We start from the raw sequence: 27,187 nt of genomic DNA on the forward strand, positions 1-27,187 counted from the left end.
CGCAGCCGCTCTGCACTGCTTCAAGGGGCCCAAGTCCTGGTCCAGGGGCATTGCTGAGATTCTCTTTCCACCCGTGAATGATGGAGAGAGAAAAAGGAAAAACCAGCCTGTCTACCCCCACACCGCATTGCCTAGAGAGAAGGCCATAGAAGGAAGGAGAGCGAGTCTGAACATGGGCTCCCACCCAACCCGCCCTCATGCTGGTCTCCGTTGAGGACTGACACTTGCTCTGTTTTGGCAACCGTCTTGCAGTGTTTGTGACAACATGCAGAGCTGAAGCCAGCAGGATGCATCTGCTCGGCACCCGCAGCCTGTCACCTCGGAGCGGGCAGCCAGCAGGCCACGCCGCTCTCCGCACACCTCTGCTCAGGGAACTTTCTAGTTAAAGGAATGAGTTCAGAGAAGCAGGGTGGTCAGGCCTCTCCTTCATAACCTGGCAAATCCCTCCCATGCCTGGAGCACACGTTATCCCGCGAGAGGCCACGAGATCAGGGACGAGGGGCCGACACAGAGCAGCAGACCAAACTCCAAGACGACAACGGGGTTCATCCATTTATTGATATTAATATTAAGCCACTTCTCAGCAGTAAATGCTGTAACAAGACTTGGTTTCTAAAGGTGATAAAACAACAACACTGTGGACAAAGCACTGGGAACACTCCTCGAGGAGAAAACTGGCTTTCTTCTCCGGCCAGCGTGACCAGGTGCCAAGTGTCGTCCTGAGCAGGAACTCCTGGTCCCGAACATACGCACACCGTCCTTCGTCTGGGCCCTTGGAACATTCCAGGCCACCGGCGTGAAGAGGCGGCCTCCTCCGTCTGCCTCAGTCCATCTGGACCCACTTCCTGCATCTCCCGTTGGTGAGGCGAGTGCTCACGAGGGGGTGAGCCACGGTCAGGTGACAAACAACTAGCGCCAAAAAGCCGGATCTTCCTCTTCACGAAGTCAACACGGTATTTTTCCTCGTCTTTTAAGGAAAGAAAAGTCTTAAAAATATATGGCACTAGAGTGTAAAACTAGACAACGGTATCCAGTCACAATCGCCTCAGCCTCCGGCCCGCGGGCCCCACACCCTTCAGATGTAGAGCTGATGGAAGGCCAAGGTGTCCATGAAGGGGCGCACCAGATTGTCCGTGGAGAAGTAGAAGACGAGCCCGAACGTGATGGAGATGGGCAGGGCGGGCAGCGCCTTCTTGAACACAGCGAGCAGCAGGAGGGTCAGGCACAGGCCCTGCGGGAACGAAGGCGAGGGGAGCCGTTAGCGATGGTTTAGGCCCCGGGCGCAGAAGCTCGTTGAGGACTTGTCGGACAACAGCCCTGGACACCCCATGAGCTTCCCAGGTCCTCGCGACAGCTCTGCGAGGAGCCGGCGGGCAGGAGTCTCGCCCCATGGAAATGTCCCGCACATTAACGGGAGAACCAGAAAGCAGAGCTCCTGATCCAGCACGGTGCCACCTCCACCAGAATACCTCCCCCTGTCCGGCTACAGCAGTGCCCTGTGTGACCTGATGGCAGGATGCCTCCCTTGGGGGACACATATTTATACAAGAATGGCATGGGCTCGACCCAAATGCCAGCAAGGTTGTCAGCAGCTGACACCAAGGGACCCAAAGATGCCGTGTGACCCGCCCCCTTGGAGGCAGGCACAGCAGCTGCCCAACCAGTCTGAGCGCCAGCCGATGATGCAAGAAATGGTCCAGGGCAGGGACGGGAACCAGAGCGCCCGCCCTATCACTGGGGAGAGCAGGGCTTCAGGGCAGGCGTTTGAGGAGGAGCGTGGGGTCCACTACCCCATCGCCGACACACACTGCAGGCAGATAAAAAAATCTCCAAAACACTGGAGGCTCAGCCTCAATGTGCCACATGTGGCCCGGAGTTCCCTGGAGATGAGACTGAGCATGCGCCACTCAGAGCCTCCATCCCTCCGAGATGGGATCATCCGAGGACCATTACCCCACTGTGTGCATCTGGCCACGTTAAGTGACTATAGGAGCCCCCAAATTTCACTGCTGGGGTTCGAAATGATGGGCCCCTCCTCCCGGGCCCCAGGAGACCCCTGGGATTCAGAACGCCATGGTGTCTGGGTGGCATGGAGGGAAAACATGCAGCCCGGGAGTCAGGGACCTGAGTTCAGATCACAGCTGGTCCCTCCCCAGATTTGTGCCCTTGGGCAAGGCCCTCAACCTATTTCCTCGTCCCTAAATTTCAGGTAGCCATTCCTGCCTCACAGGTGTCATGAGACAACGCACAAAGCTAGCCAAGCCCTTGACACCCTGGTATGCATGCTCAGGAACGTCAGAGCCCCTCAGCCAGCCCTCCCTGCACTGTTCCTGCATCTTGTCAATGACCAGGGCCTCCTGTGAACCTCAGTCTCATCTTGAGAATCTGCCTGGCGGCCCAGCCCAGCCATCACTTCTGCCCCTCCGAGGGACGACAGCATCTGAAAATTCCCCTGGGATCCTGGGCCCCCATGAAGACCCCCAGGGGCTCCACCACTCGGGGACAGGCAGGGAGCATCGCCCGGCCCACTCACGATGAGGATGGCCACGAAGCAGGCCAGTGTGGTGTTCCAGTCCCCGCTGCCCGTGGCTGCCGCCTTGCCCACCAGCACGCTGTAGAAGATGAAGTCCCCGAGGCCGAGCTTCACGCCCCCTGTGTGGGGAGGAGAGAGTGAGCCCGTGCGTCTCAGAAGCCCCACGAGGAAGCGTCAGAGAAGGCTGACACCCGCCAAACAGCCCAACGGCTCGGCCCAGCCCAAGGCGCCCAAGGGGCCCAGGAGCCACAGTCCTCAGGCTCTGGGGGACCAGACGGGGTAGGCGCCAGCCACACACCTGGACTCTGGGACAAGGACTGGCTGCCTTGGAAAAACAGCAGCCAATGGGAAAAAGGGGGAACCCGTGGACTGGGTGACTTGCAATCTGGGCTGTAACACCTGGGATTTCTGGTAACGCAGGTAAAACCGGTGCTCGGCACTTAGTTGAGTCAAGAAAAGAGCAAGTAATATGTACTGTCTGGGGTTGGTGGGAGGTTGCACAACTCGGGGCTAAGTGTGAATTATATTTTTTAGGAACCTTAATTTCACTACTTTCAAGAACGTGCACAACACCTAGACGTCCTCTAGAGACCCGTTCCCCTTAAAATAGGTAAAGAGAATTTGTAATGAGCTTCTCTATTACCGATAAGTAAATGAGAGCTTCTAGAATGTTTTCAAGTTTGTTTCCTTTAGTATAATCGCCCCTGGATGCTTGTTTATAGGATAATTTTGTTCACTGCAGACAATAAAAATGTTTACATGATAAACTGGAACTGAGTGGACCCTCCCGGAGGAAAGGCTGCTGGTCCACCCACTGCCTGCTCCCTTCCGGGCTCCAAACAAAGGCGCCCCTCCTCCTGGTCCGGCAGCGTGCTCGGCTCGGCCCCATCGGTCCCTCCGTCCACCAGACCCCTTCTCTGATTTCAGCACCCCTGGCTGGCTCCTCCCGTGGCGCACGACAAACACCTTTCAGCTCCTCGTCTCTTCTCTCACTTCCATCCCCACTCCTGTTCTCTCCCCTCACTTCTCTCTCTCCTCTTTCAATCAGTTCTTTCTCAAAAGAACTCTGTGCTCCCTTCCCAGTCACTTCAGAGACCTAGAGGCACCAGGCCCCACATCCCCCAACCAATGAGCTCTGGTAAGGCCACCACATGGCCCCCAGATGACACCTGTGGCCATCCTGCTACTCGCCGTGTCGGCACCCTGTCCTCCTCTCGCTGCTCCCCAGGGTCCTCCCCACAGGCACCCTCCCCTCCATCCTGTAAACATTGCCACCTCGGGTTCTGTCCCTCTTGCCCTTGCTTCTGACCCTGCACCCTCCCTAGGTACCCTTTCTGGTACCCAGGGTTTTGACAACTATACACTGATGCCTCCCACTCCAGCCCCAAACCAATGCCACTCCCTTCATGTGTCCATGGCAAGTCCATCCAGATGTCCTGCAGACCCTCACACCTGCCTGCCCACGCTCCCCCGGGTCACCGTCCACGCCTCCCAGCCTGTGCAGCGGCTCCATCTCCTCTCAGTCTGCTCCTGAGCTTGGCCCTGCATGTGTCTTCTCCACCTGGACCACGGCCAGGCGCCCTCCTAGTCTCCCAACAGAGTGTGTCCCTCACCACTGCCAGGGGTCTGTGCGGAACGCGGCTCTGCTCATTTTATTTCCCTGCTGACACCACGCACGCTTCTCCACCGCCCCCAGGACAAAATCTGAGCTCCCCTAGGAGGGCAGCAAACCCTTCAACTTCAAGCAAACCCGGCCCTCCCACCGCTCCCAGCCACACCCCAACCCTCTGCCCAGCCACCAAACAGCCCCAGACCTCCCTGCGGGCTTCCTTCTCTCTCACCTGAGCCTCTGCCAATGCTGTCGTATTATAAAGAATCTGACGGACCTTTGTCCCTGGTTCCTGGGAGGGAGACTGCATCCTCAGAATCTCCCAGCTAAGAGGAGTGTCTTTGTGATTTGGGAGCCCCTCAGATCACACTGGAGTTTATGCAAATGAGCTCAGGATAGAGCTGGCCACCAGAAAGACCATCCCTGTGATGAGGGGCTGGGACTCAGGGCTCTCACGACCTCTGGGGAGGAGAGGGCACCTGGAGGTGAGGCTCAGTCCTGTGAGCAGTGATTCAATCAATCGTGCCGATGCAATGAGACCCCAACAAGAACTCTAGACACTGACGCCTGATGAACGCATCCATGTGCGAGGCCGGGGGTGACGCCGATTCCACCGGGAGAGGCCACGGAGGCTCTGTGTCCGGGACCCTCCCAGACCTCGCCCTGTGTGTCTCTTCACTTGGTTGCTTCTGATTCGTATCCTTCACAATCAAACTGTAATTGTAAGCCCGGCACTTTCCTGAATTTCTGTGAATTGTCAAACCTGAGGGGGTTGTGGGAACCCCCAGATTTGTAGCCAGTCGGTCAGAAGTGTGGGTGGCCTGGAGACCCCCAGAACTTGCGGCTGGTGTGTGAAGCGAGGGTGGTTTTGTGGACTGTGCCCCGTAGCCTGTGGGATCATGGGATCTGTGTGGACGCCGGGTGGTCAGGGCCAGGACTAAACTGCAGCCCATCAGCCTGTGTGCTGGGCGACCAGACTCACCCTTCAAGGCCCACCTCACGTCCATCTTGTCCCCATCTGCCCTGAGTACTCTGTACCTACCTAACTGCTCCCTGCCTGGGCCGCTCGCGTGGGGAACTTGTCAAGGGCACAGGCTGTTATAAAGCTGCAGCACCTCCCTGCCCCCACGTGCCACCAGCACACAGCAGGTGGTCCACAACTCTACTGACAGAATGACTACCTTAATCCCCTCAGGAACACAGCCATACCTCAGAACGTCTCTGGGCGTGTCTTCAAGACCATCTTCCATGTAGGCTCTTCCTGTCTCCCCAGCCACATGGTCTCTGCCTGGGGAAGCCACCACCCCAACTCTGCCCCTGCCCCCTGCTCCAGAGCCCACTGTCAGCCCCAACGTGGAGCAGGGCCGTTAGCAGCTGACCCGCACAGCCCAGCCTGTCCTGAGCCCAGAGCCCATGCCCGCTGCATTCCCCACAGCCACAATGGGACATCCTACAGGCCACTCAAGCACACACAGGATGGAATCCTCCCCCTCCCGATCATGTCCCTCCCCCCACCAACTCAAAACCCACCATGGCTCCCACTGCTCCTGGGACAAACTGGAATCGCCATTTTGACCTAAAGGCCCTTCCAGCCCCTGCCGGCCTCCCAGCCCATCTCTGCACTTTCGGTCTCAGCATCCTGCCTTCACTTTGTCTAGCTCACTGGCACCGTCTGCCTCAGGGTCTCTGCTCCTCTGTCTTCCCGGCCAGAAATACCCCCACCATGTGTCCCCCTCTCCTGGTTACCCCTGCGCTCGACCTCCAGAGCTCAGCACCCAAGTTACTTCCTCAGGTAATTCTCTCTGACCCCCAAGACAGGCTGAGCACCTCCATCAGTGCTCTCCAGCACCCCATGTTTTTCCAGTCCCCCCCCAGTGCACAGAGTGTGGGCCGCCCTTAGATGGTGAGTCCCACCAGAGCCAGGCCTGTACTGCTACCCCCACCCGCCCCTAGCACAGCTGGTACTCAATCCACGTGTGTTATATACACGGGGAGCCTGAATGCACAAGTGCCTGTGGCCTGCCATCAAGGCTCCACCCTGGCGGGTTTCTCCCTGACTTCTGCAGAGCCGTCTCTGATGTAAAGAGGGGCTTCTCCCCTCATATCCTCGCCTGACTTGAGGGGGCCCCACCTCTGCCCCCCGCCCCCACCACCGGGCCCACGCAGACCATCTGGACACGGGCACCTTACTTTCCTCCTCTTCCTCCAGCTCCTCCCCTGGGTAGCCAGGCAGGGGGGGCTCACAGACTTCTGGGTACAAGGGCTCCCCAAAACTGTCATAGGAGTCTTCTTCTGGGTGTCCAGGAAGAGAAGATGACCGTCATCGCCATGAGGAGGGGGCATGGAAGAGAGACAAAAGCCCCGTGAGAGGGTGCTTGGATCTCGGGGAGCAAAGCCAGTGCTGAGGGCAGCCCTGCTCTCACCCACCAGCCAGCCCAGCCCCAACACAGAGAAAGAGTAACAGGGCAAGGGAAGGAAGGGGAACGGGGCTGAGGCAGGAGATGAGAGCCCCTTCACTCCATCCCCACGATGTGCGTGTCCAGGAGGGTCAGTTTCCGCTTCTGCCCCTCCTGACCTTGTGCCTTCTGGAGAGGCCAGGCCAGGCTGAGGTGGGTGCAGGTGAGGGGCTGCCTCAGCGACCACAGGCTGTCAGCCCCCCAGTACTTACCCATCTCGGGGTCGTAGGGGAGCTGAAGGGCTCCCTGGGAAGAGGGGTCCAGCTTGGCCATGCCCACGGTCCACACCATGGCGGCTGGGGAAAGAGGAGAGGAGCATGCCTCAGGCGGCGCTGTGGCTGCCCTGGGCCTGGGAGGCAGGTGGGCCAGTGTGCCCCCCAGAGAGCCTGCACAGGACCCTCTGTTCCCAGGGGACTTGCTTATACCCCACTGTCAGGAGGCCACTGGGGAGGGCCCCAGACTCACTGACCAGGTGTGGGCAGACAGTGCTTCTTCCTGTCTTTTTTACCTGCTCACAAAAACACTGATAATAATAATACTATCAGTGAACAGGGTTGATGAACTAATTGTGTTTTTGTCTTATTGTGGTAAGAGAGACGTAACAGAAAGTGAATCAACCGTTTTTAACTGTACAGTGTAACGGTGTTAAGAATATTCACGTTGTCATGAAACATCTCCAGAACTTTTTCATCTTTCCCAACTGACACCCTGTACCCACAACAACTCCCCATTTTCCTCCCCCACTGCCATTCTACATTCTGTCTCTATTAATTTCACTACTCCAGGTACCTTGTATTAAATGGAATCAGACAGCATTTATCTTTATGTGATTGGCTTATGCACTTAGCATAATGTCCTCAAGGTTCATCCGTGTGGTAGCATGTATCCTAACTTCCTTCCTCTTTTAAGGCCGAATAGTATTCCACTGTATGCATATATCACATTTTGTTTACCATCCATCCGTCCATAGATATCTGGGTTGCTTGCATCTCTTGGCTATTGTGAATAAGGCTGCTATGAACATGGGTGTACACAAATCTGTTCAAGACCCTGCTTTCAGTTCTCTTGGGTATATGTCCAGAAGCGGGATTGTGGATCACGTGGTACTAATTTTCTTCCCTCTCTCTGGCCCAGAAACTCTCTCCTGAACTTGCATCTCGTCTCTCCAACTCTCCAGCCGAATGTCCAGTGAGCATCTCAGACTCAACATGCCCCAAATGCTCTCAACAACCACGCTCCGACCTGCCCCACAGCCTTCTCCCTCTCAGTAAACTCCATCCTTTCTGTTGCTCAGGCCCAAAGCACTGACTCCATCCTCGACTCTTTTTCTCACAATCCGTGTCCCAACCACCAGCAAATCTTGCCAGTTCTGCCTCCAAAACATCTCCAGAACCCAAGCACGTCTCAGCACCTCGACTGCTGCCCAGGGCCAAACCCCATCCCCGCTCTCCTGACTGAGTCAGCCTCCAAACCCGGCCCCTGCTTCCACTCTTGTCCCTGTACACTTTGTTCTTCGCTCAACAACCTCAGTGATTCTGTTAAAGTGTAAAGAATGTAAAGTCAGGCCGGTCCCAAATCTTCCAGAGGCGCCACATCTCACTCAGGAGTAAGAGCTGAAGTCCTCATCACAGCCCCAGGTGATCTGGAACTGCCCCCTCACCTCCCTTTGCTCCCTCTGCTCAGGGCCTTTGCACTCGCTGCTGTTCCTTCTGCCTGGAATTCCATTCCCAAATTTTCCTAAGGCAGGTCTCTGTCAAATGTCACCTTAAGACAGAGAGCTTCCTTGACCACTTTATGCAAAACAGCATCCTTGCTCCCCTGGAGTCCTCAGCTCCCCAGCCCTGCTTCATCCTTCTCAGGGCGCTCGCCTCCTGACCTGCATGCTCGGCTGTTTCGTCACTGTCTGTCTCCCCTCCTAGGACGAAAGCTCCATCAGAGCAGAGCCGGGGAACACAAGCCTAGGCGCCGTGTCAGTCTCTCCACACAAGGTCTCTGCTCCTCCTCAGAACGTGCCGGAATGCGCCCTCCCCCACGGGGCCAGGCTGCCGACGACTCTCCTCTACGAGCTCGACTCTCCGAGGACAGAGCTCACCCAGCGCTCCGGAGCCGCTGCATGAACTCTTCCCAGGGCAGCTGCAGACGCTCAGCCCCAGAATCCAGGATCTACTTAAAAAGGCCCCCACCCACAGATGCAAGGCATCAAAACCACAGGGCTGTTGGCTCCATGAGGCCCGGACCAAGGGTGCCCTGTGTCCCGCTGCACCCCTGATGCCCAGCTCAGCACCGCCACAGAGCAGGGATCTACGCAGGTTTGCTGAAGGCACACACAGACCCAAATCCCTACACGGGCCGTGAGGCCAGCGCCATCCCCGAGCTGTCCCTCAGACACCCACCTTCACCCAGCTGTGCGGCTGTCCAGGAGCCCGATGAGAGGCAGGCGCCTCGCACTCCCCACACCCGCGCCCTGGGGAGGCCCTCTCCAAAGTCCCTTCTCAGGAGCCCCAAGGGCTGACGGGGTGGCCCTGGGCTCACGGAATGCACTTGTGCCCACCACACATCACTGGAGGCTGGATGGGATGAAGGTGTGGGGTGGGACCACGGCCCCGAAGCCCCTTTCCTGCCCTAACTCTCCAAGCTCCTTCCTTGTAACAGGAAGATACAGCCCACCTTTGTCTCCAGAAGTGGAGCCAGCCCTGGGGTCACCGTGGCCGCCTCCTCCCCTTCGGTCGGGGGAGAGTAACTTTATCTCATCGTCAACCCTGCAGGCCGTGGTGGGAAGCAGCCCTGGTCCCACCTCAGCCACCTTGGGAGCCCAGGCTCGGGCAGAGGCACGCGGTCACTCACATGAGTATATCAGGGCAGGAAATATGGGCTCGTTTCTCTCCTGGGCAGTCTCCACCAGCATTCTCAGTGGCCCTTTGGGGCACAGCACAGCCACGAGATCTGGGAAAACAAAGACGTCCTTGGCAAGTTAAAAAAGACATTTATTCCCAAGCAGCCCCCAGAGAGAGGAGCTAGCCCTCTGGCACCGGAGCGTAGGGACGAATGTGTCCTGGACCACGCCCTGCCATTCATTCTAGCATCCCAAGCCACCAGTTTGCAGCCACAATCTTGAGTCTGCGCTGGCTGGAGCCCAGAGCAGGGTCCAAGTGGCTAACTGCAAACAAGGAATCATGTGGGCTCAGAGACCCAGAGGACAGGCTCACGGCCCCATTTCTCCGAGCCTCGAATTCTTTGTCCTTAGAATGGAAAGAGCAGCACTGGGGATGGTCATCATGCCAACACCAGTTAAAGGGCCGCTAACATTCTGGATGCTTGTTCTTTATAGGTCCTGTGCCTGATCCCACAGTTGTCCTGAGAAGCAAACAATGTACAATGTGTCAAGTGCTTAACAGCACAAATATTCAATAAACACCAACTCTTATCAGTAACCATGGCACGGCCATGAGTCTATGGGACCCTGTGAGTCTGAAGGTGGTGAACCTCACAGAAGGGAGACCGTCCAGGCTCCTCGGGGAAGGAGGGGACGTTCAGTGTCCACCACCCTCATGCAGCAGTGAGAAGGACTTAGCCCCAGATGCCCCCCACTGCCCACCGCCAGGCTCATGGCCTGCCAGCGCCCACCTACCGTACACAGAGATGGCGCCCAGGATGACCCAGGCGGACCACTCCGGCAGGTACTTGATGAACACCAGGGCCATGAGCGCGCTGATCATGATGAGGTAGGCCTGCTGCAGCACGAGGGGGCCCTTCCAGTGGATGCACACCATGCCCACCGCGCCGAAGTTCCAGACGGTCAGGAACAGCGTGGGGTAGTCCATGGCCACGTTGTAGGTCTTGAGCACTTCCCTGCAGATCCGAAGTCGAGCCCTCAGGGCAGGACACTCAGGAGAGGTGTCGCACCCAGTTAGACACAGCTCAACATCCCCCGGTCCTCAACCATTCGGTCCCAACCAAGGTTCTTCCAACCTCTGGCCTTGTTTACTAATACCCCCTCCCCCATTTCCATGAGCCCTACAACTAACCACTGGAAATCTTTCCTGGAATGAGGTGGGAGTACACTGATGTCTCATCCTTGGGTCAGTTCACATAAACGTGCACTGGCCCAACCTGGAAGGCCCTTTGCCCATGGGCAAGGTCAATATCCCCAGGCTAATATCCCAAATCCAGGGCAACAGAGCAGATCACTTCTCCACAAACGAGGAAGTACCCAGGCCCGGCCCAAAGATTAGAATGTAAATTCTGAGAGGTTTCTAACCCCCTTGGGTTCACGAAGGGCCTCCTCCGTGATGGCTCTGCTTATTTGTTTTAAATCAGGAAGCAGAACGAGACGGGTGGCCCACCATGCAGCTCCACTCCTGCGGCAAGAAGGCCTGGGCTCCTGGGGCAGTGACACCGGGGGGGAGTCTGGAGCCCAGTGGAAGCCCCTCCTCGCCCAGGTCCTTCGCATCCATGGAGGGAGTGGTCCCCAAGGACACTGCTGCTCCCCAGGTGCCACTTACCCGAGGTAGATATAGCTGAAGAGGAACAGCAACATCAGAGAGGACATGATGAGCCAGCCGTGGATGAACTAGACAACAGAGACAGGGGTGACCACAGGCCCAGATCACAAGGCCCTGGGCTCCGGGACGGACACCCAAGCCTGAGAAGGCTTTCTTCCCCAGGCTCCTTCGTGACCATGCTGGAATGGCTGCTCTACAGATAAGGAGGGCAAAGAAATCCAAGGAGGCCTCTCAAGGCCGCCCGGCAAGTGCGTGAAGGAGGAGACGAAACTCCCTCGGGTCTAAACCCTAGAGCTCCACGCGTTCACGTGGAAAGGGGACGCCGCCGCCGTGCCAGGTGCCCGTCTAGGCTCTGGAGAGACAGCGCTATGCCTCTGCCTGCGTGTGTCGCATCCCAGTGTGAGGGCAGTTAGACGGTAAACACAAACACAGACTGACAGGAGTGAGAAGGGATCTGGAGGAAACAGCTGGCAGGAGAACATGACAGGAGACTCAGTGGGGTCGACTCTGATGGAGTGGTCAGGCAGGCTCTTGAGGGAGCCTGTTTTGACAGGGGCGACCCAGGGAGTCCCCCCGACCTGAGGGTCTATACACAGGTCCTCGGAAAGACGTGTTCTTCCTCTCCTGGCCAAACAACAGAGGGGCAAGGACGAGGGCAGGCTGATCCTAAACCAGGTCCTCAGCCGGCCATGAGTGGCACAGTGGCATCACTACGACCAGCCTCCCCCCCAGGACAGACCCATCGGTCACCAGAGTGGGCCAATGGGGACCTCAGCAGGAACCTGGTCTACCTGGAATGAAAGCTGCGGCCAAGGCCATGCTGTGCATGCAGCCGCCTCTGGAATGTGCTGACCCTCCGCATCCCAGCCACCCCTGCCCGCCAGGGGCTCCCACCATCTCCCACCTGAGTGTCATGGGACCTGCAAGGAAACCTCCTGAATGGATGGGTAAGCCACCTCTTAACAGTCCCTGTGACTGGTCACCTGATGCTTGTTGCCCACGCCGGGTCAGCCTTCCACACTCTCCAAGGTCTCTCTAGCTTGTTTTCAGCACGCTGTATCCTCTGCTCCCAACAGGCAGCCCTCTACCCTCCTCTCACCATCCACCGCGCTCTCCACCCCGATTAAAAACGCTGCCTCATTTGCACAGGTGATGACTTACTGATAAGCTTCAACTCCTGGACACTTCTGACAGCCCTCCCATGGCTCACCCCCAGCTGGGATGGGGCTCATCTCTCGAGACCAACCCTCCTCATCTCTCTACCTGCCCCACAGAGGCTGGCAGGCTGAACACAAAGTGCTGTGCACGCCCGCATGTGAACAGTCCCAAGTCAGGCGATGCCCAGTTTAACTTCCTTTCAGTGCTGGGGCTGCACAGCCCTCCTTGGGATAAAAGCCCGACACCCGTGTCTAAAAGCTTACGGCAGCCTGGGAACAGACAATGCCCATGACGTGGGCCAGGTGGGACTCATCTCCTCTACTATTTCCTGGGCTGCCCCACAAGCACAGGGGTCCACCCAAAACCCAGACGTCTCCCACGGCTGGAAGACCTCAGCACGGCGTCTGTACATCCCCAGCTGAAAGGGAAATGGGAAAATAAAAATAAACCTGGAGGGAAACTATGGGGCGAAGGGACCCTAAAATAGAACATCTCACTTCTTCGGAAGGAGAAGCAAAATAAAATTAACCTCCAAATATGAGAAGTGACACTGTGACCATTGCAACGAGGAACTCAATTAAGTGGCATTATGTATAAATTTAAAAGATTACACTATTGGGTAATCCTAGTGGGGGGTAGGAGTAGGGTAGGAAAGAGTACCAGAACTCAGTCTGTTTTGCAGAAAAAAGAACTCTGACAGCAACAAAGGCTGCTGCCTAAGAGGCAGGGGGTCTGGCGGGCAGACAGGTGGGCGCGTACCTTGTAGCAGCGGTACTTGTAGAGCAGGACCAGGAAGATGGTCATGACCACAATGACGCTGATCATGATGAGGGTGTTGAGCACGGAGTTGAGGAGGCGCTGGCCCACCGAGGGTGTGTCCTCTGTGAACGGCGTGTAGATGCTGACGGAGAAGGCAGAGCTGGGTCTCTGCTCCCTGCCTGTTCCGGACGACCCCCACCCTGCGGGGGTCTCAGACCCGCCCAAGGAGGCGTCCTGGGAACCTCCCACCACTGCCCACCATCCCCACAAGCTGCCTTGCCTTCCGACCCGTCTCCTGCCCCCCAACCCCAGCCTGATGACTAAGCCCGATGCAGTGGCATGGAAGGACCTGGAAGGCCCACCAAGGCCTCCCTACCCCCTCACTTCTCAGCTCTGGTCAAGGGAGACCCAGCAGGTCCCATATCCACTTCTCCACCAGCCCCATGCCGCCTAGGACGTGCCCCGCTGCCTCCCCTCTGCACACCCAAGGTAGCCCAGGGGCTGCACGTGCACTTAACAGACTCAGGAAGCAGCTCAGTGATCCCTCGTCCAGCCTGGCCGGTGGGAGCAAACTGCCTGCAAAGCACTCAGGCTCCCTCAGTGCTTTTCCCCTGTGCTGCTTGGAGCCCCACGGACTCTAAGCCTCCCAAGGGTGGGGCGTCTCTCTCAGCTCCTCTCTTTACAGGAACCAACGCAAAACTGAACAAAACTCCCCAACTAAAAAGGAAAGGTGCTCAGAGCAGGCACTCAGCAGGGACTCCCACGGACAGCAGGGCGAGGGGGCAGAGCGAAGCTTCTCACTGCTCTGTGTGCCGCTGCTGTCTGCGTCCTTTTTACCAAAATAAAGACAATCCCCCAGGAGGCTGGGAGCGAGCTAAGAAATCACCCTGCACAGCCAGTATGGTTTACGTTCATGGGAACAGAAGCCCAGAGAGGAACCGACCCGACTGTGGTCACACAGGGACTCGGCGCCCGGAACACTGAGCCTGGGCGGGATGGCAAGAGCTGCCTTCTACGCTAACACCTGGCGTGCACTGCGGCAGGCCCCGGGCTAAGCCCTTTACGTGGATTAACTCACTTGATTCTCCTGGTAACCTCGTCATCAAACCCATTGTACAGAGGAGGAAACTGAGGCAGAGAGGTCAGGAACATGCCCAACAGGTCACAGAGCCAGGAGGCAGTGGATGGACCAGGTGTGGACTTGGGCAGCTCCTCATCCCCAATTTTTCCCACTGTGGCATGGCGCTGCAGGGGGAACCCAAGAGGCTGCAAGCCCCTTACCCCAGCCTGGTGCCACCCCCCACCCTGGCCCCCGACTCACAGCTGTCCGTTCTTCTCCGTGTAGAAACGCACGGACTTGATGGTGGCCACCACCACGATCATGCACAGCGTGACGGGCACAAACAGCATGATCACGTGCTTTGCCCCGTACTTGAGGGTCAGCTCCTCCTCCAGGCCCGGCGGCCGCCCAGGGACCCCGCTGCAGACGTAGTGGTCAGGGTCCTCCTCGTGGTCCTCCTCGCCATCCTGGCCTCTCTGTGGAGAACCACAGCGTGAGGGCCACAGGCCGCCCCCCCCCGCCCCGCCCAGGTGGCCTACTGATGTGATGCATGGGTGCCTTGTACGGGGAAACAAGAAGTCTGAATGTCACTTTCCTGATGAAAGAACCAGCCTAGGGGCTGTAGTTCGGCTGTCAGGGTGCTGGTATCCGGGACACTGGAAAATTCCTCATGGGGACAAGCAGAGAAGACTCAGAGTTGGTACCAACCACGAGAGATGCAAGAAGGGAGGCTGCGGCGGCCCCCGAGGAGGGCAGCGGGCAGGCCCACGACTCATGGCTAGTGGATTTGGAGCACGTCTACGGATCTTTGCCCTCCCTCAGGATGCCACTCGGTTCTGTTCGCATGGCCACACTAATTCGAGAGGAGACAGGCCAGGTGACAGAGGGAAAACAGAGACTAAACATTTTTGGTTGACAAATCACAAACCAGAATAGTTGGCATACAGGAGGACTCTCTGATTATGACGGTGACACTGGGAATTTGCAGACGAAGAAGCTACTTTTAGCTTTTTGCCCCCCCCCCCCCCACCCCAATGAAGCATGCCAAATTTGCAGCTGTGAACCAGAGCGGCTGACGGGCGTCAAGCCCCGGGGAGGACACGGGCTAAACGACAGGGCAGGACGCCTGCCTGATGCTGGCACAGACTCATCCGCAAGAATCTCTGTTTTTTGGAATTGTGGCAATTCAGGCAATTCACTGGCTGCCTTGTTCATTTGATTAACAGCTAAAACAAAAGCCAAATGAAACAGAAATCAAAAATGACCATCGCTTCAGTGTCAGTTCCCTGCACAGAGAATTCCAATCTAGATATTCAGCCAAGAACGAAAGGAAACTATTAATGGACAGGAACTGAAAACTAACACGCACAAAAACTCCAGGAGATGAAAAACAAACAGATGAGCAAGAAAAGGCTAAGGAGCGGCCTTTTGGTGGCCTGGAGCTGCTGAGCTCCTGCTCGGGCACAGAGCGGGCAGAAGAAGAGAGCTCAGAGGTCAGCAAGGGGGCTAAGGCTGGCAGGAAGAAGTCCACACGGAAAGGTTTTTAAACACAGTAAGCGGGCAAAACGGACAACAGGATCCAGGCAAAAGCAGACGCTGTTCTGCCCTGATGGGGAGGGAGGTGGAGGGGCTGGGTGACTCTCCCAAGCATGCCCCCCACTCCATAACGTTATAATCTCCTGCCTTGTGGGCTGCAGAGATAAGATCCCACTGAGCGGACCCCTCCTGCTATGGGCTGAATGTCTGTGTCCCCCTAAAACTCATATATTGGAACCTAAGCCCCAAGGGGATGGTTTTAGGAGGTGGGGCCTTAGGAAGGTGATTAGGTCATGAGGGTGGAGCCCTCATGAGTGGGATTAGTGTCCCTATAAAAGGGACCCCAGAGAGCTCCCTCCCTTCTTCCACTGGGAGGACACAGGGAGAAGACGGTTGCCTATGAACCAGGAAGGGGCCTCACCAGACACGGGATGTGCCAGTGCCTTGATCTTGGACTTCCAGCCTCCAGAAGAGTAAGAAATAAATTCCCCTTGTTCTAAGCTCCCAGTCTGTGGTCTTTTTGTTACAGCAGCCTGAATGGACCACGACACATCCCCAGCTCAAGAGTCAAACATGAACTGGGCATGCTCCTCACGTCTGGCCATCTCCCTCAAAGGTCCCCTCCAGCAGTTGTCTTCCTGCCACCTTTTAGCCCGTGCTACCCGTCCAGGCATGCGAACTCACTCTCACGGCCCTGCGGGAACAGTGACCCACACCAGGAAGGTGAATCTAAGGCCCGGGGCTGCATGGAGAGACTCACTCGGGCCACTGCAGTCGACCTTTCACAGGCTGCAAATGCGCCGAGTCCACGATAAAGCCCCGCGGCCGTGAGCTCCACCACGGTGGACGGCCCACCCGCTGGGTCCATTCTCACCCACCCTCCCACATCCGGGAACGTCTGGGTTTCACCCATTAGGAACAGGAGTCCTCAGAGCACAGGCAGGAACCTACCCACGGGGCAGCACTCTCTCCGTCCTCCGGGCCCGGCCTGCCTTCCTGGCAGGAGCGCGGCGTGGGGCTCTCGGCTGACATCAGGGACGTCCGCTCGTCGCACACTTCTTCCTCACTGTCAGAGGCCATGAACGTGAGCATAGCCCCACCGTGGGAAGCACCTGGAAAAAGGAGGACACGACCTCGTTCCACTTTGCCGTGAGGCAAAGACAGCAGAGGACTGAGAGGGGAGGCTGGAAGCTGCTTAAAGCCTGGACACAGGTCCTGCCCTGCAATGACCCCCCAGGGCACGCGTGTCAAACAACTGCTCTAACACAACAGGCCCCAAGAGCCACCACTGAGGCTGCAGTGGCCTCAGGAGGGAATAGCCCTGAGATCCAGGCCACAGGGGTGAGAGGGGGACAAAACACCCAGCTAGAAAAGTCAGGGCCACTCCAAACTGTAGCACACTCATTCATTCAATCAACAAACATCTATTAAGCAGCTACAGTGTGCCAACAACAGTGCTGGGCTCTGGGGATATAAAGATGAATTTAAAAAAAACACTTTTGTCCTTAAAAAAAACCCCAACCATCCAACGGGACAAATGATATAATCCACATGTTCAGCAAGAGGTGCAGAAGCACAAAGAAAGAACTAAATCTCAGAGATGGAGAACGTTTTCTAGAGAGAGACTTTCCAGGTAGGAGGGAAGGGCAGAGGGCACGAAGAATGTTCCAGTCAGGGCCTGGCGCTGCGGGGCAGAAGGTATGAAGGGTCTCCTGTGCCGTGTCAAGGGGGTGCACGTCATCCCGAGGTCAGAGGTGATGGGCAGATCAGATCGGCGTTTAGAAACGTCAGTCTAGCCACTAACCGAGAAAGCAGCACAAAGAAGGGGAGGTGACCCCCTGAAGACAACTGGGGGCAGCGAAGAGGGCCCAAGCTGGCAGCAGGACGGATGCAAGTGAGGGGACAGACCCCAGCAAGGGCGAGGAGGAAAACAGGCAGGACCGGATGCAGGGGATCAGACAAAGGACGGAGTCCAGGACGACAGCCAAGCCTGGAGGGAGACAGGAGAGGAGAGGAGAGCTTGTGGATTGGATCCAGGAACCTGCTGGGTATGTAGGGGTTGAAAGAGGGCCACCTTGAAGTGGAGGAGCAGAAGATGAGAGTCATGAGTCTAGAAGTGGCAGCCGAAGCCACGGGACAGCGAGACCACATGGGGAGCATGTGTGTGTGTGCGGTGTGGGAAAGCGCAGCCCAGGGCAGGACCCATGGACCACACAGGAGGGAGCCTGTCACCACTCCCGCGGTGCTGTCCCGAGGGTGTGTGCAGGCAGCAGCACCACGCCGAGCCTGGCAGAGCCCGAAGGGGAAGGGAGAGTTTCCGATAACCCCGGTGGATCTGACGGTCCCCACCAACCTCCCGAGAGGGCCAGCTGAGCTACCAGCAGAGCCGGCTCTCCCCACCACTGCCTCCCGGAGACCCTCAGGGCTGAGCTGCATGTCACGAGGGACAGCCAGCAAGGTCGGCCCTCTGCCGAAAGTCTGGTCTGTCTCCACGTCAGTCACCCCCAGAAGTGATGCGATTTTCAGACAAAGCTGCAGGATCCTTCCAAAGGGTCAGTCAGTTCTGTTCGTGCCTGCAGGTCTGTGGCTGCAACTCTTTCTGAAGACGGCGACCCGGGCTGCGGCCTGGATTACTCCCGCGTGGATTTCAACTCCATTCCCCGAGTACGGGCCCCACAGAGCCTGTCTATGTTCCCCTCACTACCAGTCTCCCCGTCGTCTCGCAGGGCTTTCACAGTGAAGCCGCTCCCCACGGTGCAGGGTAGGGAAGACTGGAACGGAGGAGCAGCACAAGGAAGCAAAGGAAGAAGATGCCAGGAGGGGCGACAAGGACATTGTGCTACGGGAGTCAGGATTAAGAGAAGGGACAGTCTATCAGCTGTCAGCTTAGATGTCTCAGGTCTCAAGGACTCGCAGGTTAGGAACAGCTTGCCAGAGAGTGAAGGAGGTGGGGCATCCTGGAAAGAAGTGACCTCGTAAGTAAATGGGTGGCATGGGGGAACCTAATGGGCCCATTCCAACAATCCCAGGCACTCTGATGCGGCTGAAGCGTGGGGACCTGGGAGGCGGTGGTGGGAGAGGAGGCTGGAGAGGTGGGGTGGACCATCCCAGGGAGAGCGTGGGCACCCGACTGAGGATGGAGAGCTGAATCCAGTAGACGGGAGCCAGGGAAGGTTTCTGAACAGACTGAGTTTTAGGAAAGCAGGGCCAGCTGAGCAGCACTCCCCAGGGGGGAGGGGGCCTCCTCCCCACAGCCAGGCTCAGCCCAGGGCCACAGGAGGGTGGATCTGCCCTTGGTGGCCACACTTTGGAACCAGCAGAGTCTAACCAACAGAGCCCAATTTGAGGGAACGCACTTTGAAGCCCCCGCAGGCCGTGAGACCTCGGGAAGTTCTCAGCTTTAGGTCCTTCCTCTATGGAAGAAACTATCTAACGGAGACCCGCAAGCAGAAACTTCAGAGTCGTCCTCTGCGAGGCTCGGCCTTGCCAATAGATAAATCCTGGACAAACCCGCTGCGCACCCAGCAGTTCCCCTCATGACCCACTCTGGCAAAGGTGGGTCCATCCTTCCTCAAAGAGGGGCCCCGGCACAAAGGGCTGGCTATGCTTTCTCATGGTGAATCACCATGTCCACCTGGAGCAGCGCTGAGATGGGGGAAGAGCCACGGGCAGCCCCCTCAACACTTTCTTTTCTAGCACGTCGGTTTTGTTTGGGATGTGAATTAATGAGTGAGTTAGGATCTCCCTCCTCTGTGCCTCCCAGCCTCCGGGATGCCTGTGATTTACCTTCCCAGTGACTGGAGGAGCACAGGAGGAGTCCTTGCCCCGAGGAGGTCCAGGGCTGTGCCCTAGGGCAGAAGGTAAGCTCGCCCTTCGGAACCATGACAGCTGCAGCACCGGGGACTCCCAAACAGCACAGCATGAGGGAAACGGACAGACAGGGAGTAAAGAGGCTTCTTGAAAGGAGAAAGAGCTGCGGGGAGGCTGGGGCAGAAGTGGGGGACCCAGGTTCAAGGGGAGTTAAGTCCTTCGAATTTCCACGGCTTCAGCTAGTCACTAACAAGACGGCCCCTGGAAAGCACTGTGTCTCCCAAAGTGTCCCGCCATGTGAGAAGGACCGCCCGGGGAGGGAGAGCTTAAAGAAGGACGGCGTCCCTTCCGGGTGGAACTGGACTGAAAAGATGGAGAAACACCAGAAAACCAGAAATCAGGCTTTTCACGCCGCCAAACGTAACTCCTATATGGCCTCCTGGCCGGAAAATGGACACTCTCTGGGCAGATTCCTTCACCATCCCACTTCTCAAAATTCCTCCCAAACCCTCCCTGAAGCTGTGCCCAAGGCTCCCAGAAAAGTGGGAGAATTAGGAAGAGCTGGTCTTGGCTGTCAAAACGAGGATACAGCCCCCAGGGCCCAGTGGGTTGGAGGTGCCTCTCTGAGCTCCTAGCACCTGGGGGCACGACTTGGGACCAGGAAAGGCTGGACCCCTTAGGATGGCATTTCTTAAAGTGGTGCAGGCCGCCTGACAGGTGGTGGCAGAAGACCACCCCTGAGCCCTCACTCCACACTGAGCACAATAACCTGGGGGGCTGGCTACTGCTATTCTTCCCCACTTCAAAGATGAGGAAACGAGTTTAAAACGCGTTAGGTTCAAAGTTACCCTCGGACCCAGGTGGTCAGGTGCTGCGCTTTTCAACACTTTGGTAAGCTGCTTATTTAACATGCAGATCCCCGCCTCCATCCTGACCAAAGGTCCAGGGATCTGCACCTTGAGATGGCCCCTGGGTGATTCCCCAGCTGGTGGAGACCCTCCCTGGGGCTGCCCCAGCCTGGGCCCCCAGCTCAGCGCCGCACACGTCCGGTGACGTCCACCTCCCTGTCGAGGAGGCAGGGCAGCCCCGCTGCTCCACGGCTCACGCTCCAAATGGGGGAAGAGAGAAGGTACAGTCCCTCCTCCTGAACACGCTGTGTCTGGTCAGAGAGCGACCGCAGGCAGAGGAGAAGAAGCTCGTCTGGCGAGGAGAGGGCAGGGGCAGGCGAGAGGGCTCAGGCTGAGAATGTCCCCAGGCAATGGCCCCTCGGAGGACGGCGTGGAAAATGGCTCTCCAAGGCTGCTGTGGGGACAAACTGGGCGGGCCTTTCTGAAGGCAGGAAAAATAAAGCTTTCAAAAAGATTCATACCTTTTGATCCTGAAACGCTACTTCTCGGAATCTGTCCTAAGAAAATAATAAAAGATTACGTAAAAACATGTTTGCTACAGTTATTTATAAGTGTAAAAAAGGTAAAAATGACTGAAATGCCTGACTCTGTCCTATGATTAATCCATCGGATGGGAGTTTCTAACATGACCACTAAAAAATCTTATTTCAAAGAATATTCAATAACATGAAAAAACACAACAAGATGTCAAATTTAATAGATATAAAACTTCACGTACATAATCATCTGAATTTTCTTAGAAAACGTATGTATACAAAGGACTGGCAAGAAATATTACAAGACTACAGACTCATCTTTGGATGGTGAGATGGTGGGTGATTTTTACTTTACATTTTTCTGCATTTCTCAAGCTTCTATAACAAACACACATTGCATCTGTAGGGGTTTTTAAGCAGTAAATATTTTAAAGGGAAATGAGTATGAACATTCAGGCATTTTCCTCGACTCCTGCCTCCTCCCGCACCTCCTCCCACTGGACTGAGGGGAGCAGATGGACTCCTGACATCTCCTAGCCCCTCTGGTTACCTGGCTCCTGAAGGAGAAAAGAGCAGCCGGGATGTACTCTTTTTTGCTTCTAAGTTGCAACTGAAGCCTGGTGCTATTCTGAAATCCTTGGAGGGAAAAATCACCACCTGAATGTGTGCAGATAAACAACCTTCCTTCTAGACGTTTGTCCACAGCGGAGCGCCGGTGACGCCAAGAACTCCCGCCGGAGGCTGACTCACGGGCAGGTGGGGGTGGGGCTGGGTGACTGATGTCAAATCCCAACCACACAGCAACCAGCTCTCATTCTCTTGAGGGAGCAGCAGGAAAACAGAGGGGCTCATGGGAGGAGGGGGCGTCCAGAGTACGAGACTGTTCTAGAAACCCTTCCTGGAAGAAAGCACCGTGACGGAAAGCTGCCTTGGATTAGGATGCAAAATCAAAGACCCAGAGAAGCCACTGCTCGCTCCCATTAATCAGCTGAATGGGATCGAAATGCTGAATTAGCCGAACCAGGGGAGTCTGACTCAGAATTTCCCCTCCGCCCTGTGTCAGCAGTTCCTGCAATTATTATGGAAACCTGGTGACCCAATTTCCTCGACCTTCTTTTCATTTCGGAGAAACGTAGACAGTTTAGACCTTAAAATTTAAGGCCAGTGGATCTAAATAGGAAATAGATTTTAAAATGCCACAGTAGACACTAAGAGCCTGATGGAAAGAGATGGGAACCGCTGCTCCAAAAGCAAACTGGGAGTTCCTGCATTTACCACCTACACCTGGGGCTGCAGAGAAAGGTCTGGATCCCGGGCACTGCATTTCTTTTTCACAGCAGGCCTAACGGAACAATGCTCCTGCGCTTTCAAAGAGGATGGTGTTGGCTTTAAACAGGCCACTTTCCAGGATCACACAGTTACCTCACGGTGCTCCCATGACTCCTGGGGAGTCCCCACAGCCTTCTCTCATACGAGGGTAGGGTTTGCTAAGATGAGGAAATTCCCACAGCCTCCCTGCCGGCCCGTCTCTGGAGTCCTGGGCACCTGACCATGTAGTTGGCCCCGGCTGACCCTCATCCATCTGTCCATCCACCTCAGCCCATACTGGGATGCACGTCACTTGCCAGATGGTTCTCCCCAACACAGGGAGGCGGCCTAGGCCAGTGCTGGGGCCTGAGTCCCACAGGGAGGCCCTGAAGGACTGCTCCATCCTCCAGATCAGAGGCCCCAGGGGACCCTCCTAGGACCCCATGAACCTTGACCCATGCTCTCGATTCACTGCCGTCTGCGCTCCCCTACTCAGAAGGGCCCAGGACCCAGGCAGCTTTCTCTCTATTTCCTGAAGTAGCCTGGAAGGGGTGCAGAAGAGAAGCTGTGCAGGTGGCCACACGGGCCATGCCTCTAACATGCCATCTTCAAGTAGGGCCCAGAAAAAAAAATTTTTTTTTAATAAGCAGCAGCAAGCCAGTGGTCAAAAGCAAGGGCTGTGGAGACTGACCAGGTTCCAACCACCCAGCTGTGTGACTTGAACCACATACTCCCTGGCTCCAAGGCCTCGGACAATTTATTTAACTTGACATGGCCCATTTCCTCTTCTGGAAAAAGTAGAATCGGCAAACCTTGCAAGAGGACTGTAAAAACCAGAGACGACGTGTAAAGTGTCTGGCACACAGCGGGTGTTCAATCAACAGCAGTTATGATGAAGATGAGATCGAGGCAGGGACACAGGGAGAGTGGATAACGGAAGCCTGCTGATGCTCTTCCCAGAAAGTTCCAGATCTGCTAAACCACCAGACCCACGAGTTGAGCTACGGAAGTCACCAAACCTCATCTGGGCCCTGGGGAGATGGCCTGTTTCCGCCCAGCCCCGGCCCAGGGCACTCTGGCAATGGGAACATTTTGTCACAAGAGAGGGCATGTCCATAGGACCGATGTCAGAGCTGGCAAGGACCTTAATGGCCATCTAGTCAGCGCCCTCTTTTTTTTTTTTTTTTTTAAGATTTTGTTTTTCCTTTTTTCTCCCCAAAGCCCCCTGGTACATAGTTGCATATCTTTAGTTGTGGGTCCTTCTAGTTGTGGCATGTGGGATGCCGCCTCACTCAGCATGGCCTGATGAGCAGTGCCACGTCTGCGCCCAGGATCCGAACAGCACCCTCTTTTATAGTTAAGGAAACTGGAGCCCAGAGGGACAGGGGGCACCCGTTCAAGTCCCATGACCAAAAGCCACAGTTACAGCCCAGGTCTCCAGATGGCCAACTGGGGAGCTCCTCCCTGCCCCCTCCACGGACAAGTGAGGGCCACATGCTCAGGGGCCCAGGGCCATGGGCCCGCAGGTGCCCACAGAGCCATCCCGCAGGCTCTCCAGGGACATACCCACTTATAAGGCGATGCCTTTGCCCCAGGCAGGGAAGTGTGTGTCTTTTCTCACACCCAGCTTCTCCAGGACACAGCCAACTGAGTGGTCAGTGAATTACAAATGCCTCCTGACCCCTCCCCCACCAGATCACCTGCCGCTGGAAAAATTCAATAAAATCTCTGTCCTGTCCCCACCCCGCCACCCCAGCCTGGAGGCCCGCTCTGCTCCCCCTCTATGATCCACATGAGGGCAAGGGGGACCTCCAACCTGAGCGTGGCACAGGGACGGGAGTCAGAGCAGGGCCTCTCTGGGTCAGTTCAAAAGGGAAGGTGTCCCGCGGTGGCACTGGTGAGATAAACATGGCATGTTCAAACGCCCCACACACCCATCAAATCCAGTTTTCCAAGAACACTCAATGAAGGGCAAATTCTGAAGGACACACTTCATCTCCAGTCTCATATTTTAACAGACGAATGTATGTATGTGCATGGAGGGCTGTAACGAAACGCATGTCAACAGTGCTCATCTCTGGGCTGAGGAGTAATGGCTGACTTTTAAAAAAGTACTTTCTCAATTTTCTAGAATGAACGTGTATTACTTTTATTTTCAAAAAGTCAGGCAGTTTCTGGTTAAGGTACAGCAGAAAGGGGAGCACCCTTTCCATCTCTCTTCCCAGGCCCCAGAAGCCCGTGCTCTGGCAAAGATGAATGAGCAACCTATTCTCCCAGGCAATGAAGAGGTGGACAAAAATGATGTCCCTCCCCAACACATGGTCTTTCCTGAGGGGTGATCCGAAATTACTCTTTCCCCAGACTTTAACATGGCAGCCTTGCCAGCTCCAGGCCTGGAGGCCAACAGTGATTCTCCAAGGCTTGGTGCCCACGTCAGGTCTGGCCAGCTCAAGGTGAGGAGAACAGCCCAAGCCCTGACCAGTGGCAGCCTGGAGGGCGTGGCAGCCTAGGAGCCCCACCGCTCCTCCCCCAGCCCCGTCCCCAGCTGCTAGAATCAGGCAACAGGTGGAAATACTTGCAGAAACATTTGTTGTCTTGCCAGTGCCCAATAAACAGTGTCCCAAAATCAAAGCAACAGCTGAAAAGCAGCCAAAGATGTCTTCAGTGGAAACACGTACGGAACCTACACACACTGCTTTGATTTGTTTAAAAAAAAATTTTTTTTCCTTTTTGCTTTGTCAGGTAGACCTAACTAATGGAGACCACACAGAAATTTCCTGGGCAGTAGAGAAGAGACATGGGTCGGGGGTAAACCTGGGAAGCATCCTGTGCAAAAACTCCAAAGATGAAGACGACGCAGCCAGCTGGGTTCAAATCCCAGGGCTCACAGTCACTGAAGCCACCTAATGGGACAAGCTGCTTAACCCCCTGAACCTCAGTTTCCCCTTCTGTAGAAGGCTAACTTTTGTGTGACAATAGCTACTTTTGTGTGACTGAAGCTCTTAAGGTAACTGTGGTATCTACTGTGCAAACAGCTTTTCAGTGCAGATGACAAACTCACAGGGGAAGCTATGATGTCATGATCATCATCAATAACTCAGAGGCCAAGGTAGGCGGAGGCCCCTCCTTTGGCAAACCCGGTGCGTGCAGCGGGACTGCCAGCAGCCACGGAGGAGCTGAGGGGCGGGGTGGCAGGCTGACAACCTGCACGAGTCTCCAGGCACATCTGAGTGGCAGCCTGTGGCCAGGCTATTCCTCGTCCTCCTCTTTCTCAAACAGGCAGCAACAGGGCATCCACCTCCCATACACACACCAAGTAAGACGCTGGGCTTGCTGCACAGGCACCTTGACACCAAGGACAGAGTTTTCCCTGAAAACCTGACAACATCCGCCCCACTCTGCCGGAACCTGGACAGCCTGCCCGGGTGGCTGAGGCCACAGCCCTGGGCTGGAGTCGAGACCCCGGGGGCCTTCACCAGCTGGGCCCAGAAAACACCGCTGCCACAGTTGCCCCACTCCCACACAGCACGGCCATACAGAGGGAAGCCGGAGGCTCACACACCTGAGGCAGCTGATCCAGAGCATTTAGTTAGCGCCAAAGGCCTTGGCCAAGGCATTGGAGGCTCAGGTGTCTACAGAACGGACTATGCAGACATCCGGGGCATCCACACCGGAAGCCAGGTCCGTGCTGCTCAAGTTACTCAGGACAGGCTCGGCAGCCCAGGCTGTGCATTTCGAGCTAAGCCAGCTCTGCCATTGTTCTGGATGGGGTGCCTCTCAGGTTCTCCATCTGTCAATGGGGCTCAGTTAGTCCACCAACCAACAGCTCACACCTTAAAAAGGGAATATTCACTAAGTCAACAGACAGGAGCAGTTCCCCCAACTGCCAAAGGGCTGAGGTCTGGTCCCAGCTCTGGACAGCAGAACTGGAGGCCAGGACAACGGGTTCTAGGCCTGGCTCCGCTGTATCCTACCTGGGCGACTTGGACAAAGGCACTTCAGCTCTGTGGGCTGAGTTTCCTCATGGATAAAATTTGGGGTGGAAACTAGCTTCTGTTTCAGGTTCTTTCAGCTTCAAAAGCTTGACACTGGGAGTCTCCCCACAGCCGTCAATGCCTGGAAAAAACAGCCCGACACCGCTAATAACGAAATCGCCAGCTCCAGACCCCAACCTGGTTCTTCACAAGACCCCCGCCTCCCCTGCAATCCCTGCAAAGCAGCGCCCTGGGGCGAGTGCCAAGGAGGTCCCAGCCAGCAAGGAAGACCACACGCCCCTGAGAGCACGTGCACTGCTGCTTTAAATGCCCGGCCCCGGCCGTGAGCAGCTCGCACCGCGCCCACCGCGGCGGGGAGGACCACGGCACCCAGCTGCGGGCCCGAGGCTCGGGGGGCCCCCCCCCCGCGCGCCTTCCACCCCCAGTTCCGGGCCAGCCCCCCCGCCGCTTTCCTGGCGCCCGCCCCCTCCGCCCCCGCGCCGGCCGCAGAGGCCAGGGCCGCGGCGCGAGGGGACCGCAGCCCCCGGGCCGGCGAAGTGGCCGCGGCGAGGGGCGCGCGGAGGGCAGGCCCGTCCCGCGGGGCGCCGCTCCACCCCGGGCCCTCCGTGCGCGGCCGCTCACCTGCTCCGCCGCGGCCGTGTTTACGCGGCTGGCCGAGCGCCCGGCCGACCCGGCGCCGGCGCAGACCCCGCCCCAGGCCCGCCCCCGGCCCCGCCCCGTGGGTGACGCCGCGTTTCCCGGTCCTGGTCTGGCCCCGTCTGCTTCCCGGGTGCGCGCGTGAGGGTGCGCGGCGCGCGGAGGGGCCTGGCCTGCCGCCCATCGCGCGCGTGATCCCTGATTAACCTGACGCTGGGCTGGGCGCTGATCTTAGGAGCAGCGTTTTCCGGCTCTCTTCTCGATCTCCAGAGCCACCGGGAGCTCAGATGAAATGGAACAGGCATGAAATTGCTACCGATGACCTGAGAACTGGCCAGACGGAGCAGTTGTGATTCCAGGATTTGGGGTCCATGGAATGAGTAGAGATTGCCAACAACTTGACATTTCTGAGTAGTTTCACTTTTTTAAAAATTAAAGTGA

The 27,187-nt window shown here is 56.7% G+C and overlaps 1 protein-coding gene across 6 annotated transcripts; it reads right to left on the minus strand.

The window, feature by feature from the left end:
• Positions 1–526: 526 nt before the first annotated feature.
• On the minus strand, positions 527–26,826 carry PSEN2 (presenilin 2). 6 transcript variants are annotated; one of them, XM_046679188.1, is made up of 13 exons: positions 26,732–26,826; positions 26,090–26,231; positions 20,793–20,823; positions 16,565–16,725; positions 14,339–14,553; positions 13,018–13,159; positions 11,101–11,168; positions 10,227–10,447; positions 9,443–9,541; positions 6,811–6,894; positions 6,333–6,434; positions 2,534–2,652; positions 527–1,231 (listed from the first exon to the last, which is right to left on the minus strand). In XM_046679188.1, exons 4-13 carry the CDS (start codon positions 16,703–16,705, stop codon positions 1,076–1,078), a joined length of 1,347 nt encoding a protein of 448 aa, XP_046535144.1. In that variant the 5' UTR covers positions 16,706–16,725; positions 20,793–20,823; positions 26,090–26,231; positions 26,732–26,826; the 3' UTR covers positions 527–1,075. The 6 variants fall into 6 exon arrangements, with proteins under 6 accessions (XP_046535144.1, XP_046535145.1, XP_046535142.1 ...); XM_046679189.1 differs by having other exon boundaries at positions 6,333–6,431; positions 20,793–20,828; XM_046679186.1 differs by having other exon boundaries at positions 20,793–20,828.
• Positions 26,827–27,187: the final 361 nt, after the last annotated feature.

This window comes from Equus quagga, chromosome 12, assembly GCF_021613505.1.
Source record: "Equus quagga isolate Etosha38 chromosome 12, UCLA_HA_Equagga_1.0, whole genome shotgun sequence".
NCBI classification, from domain to species: Eukaryota; Metazoa; Chordata; class Mammalia; order Perissodactyla; family Equidae; genus Equus; species Equus quagga.

Coding starts and splice junctions, on each gene's coding strand:
- PSEN2 (XM_046679187.1), bottom strand. CDS start 16,705: ATGCTCACGTTCATGGCCTCTGACAGTGAGGAAGAAGTGTGCGACGAG. Junction 13,160..14,338: donor ACGGAGAAGAACGGACAGCT/GTGAGTCGGGGG, acceptor CTTCTCCGTCAG/CATCTACACGCCGTTCACAG. Junction 1,232..2,533: donor GCTTCGTGGCCATCCTCATC/GTGAGTGGGCCG, acceptor TCGTTCCCGCAG/GGCCTGTGCCTGACCCTCCT.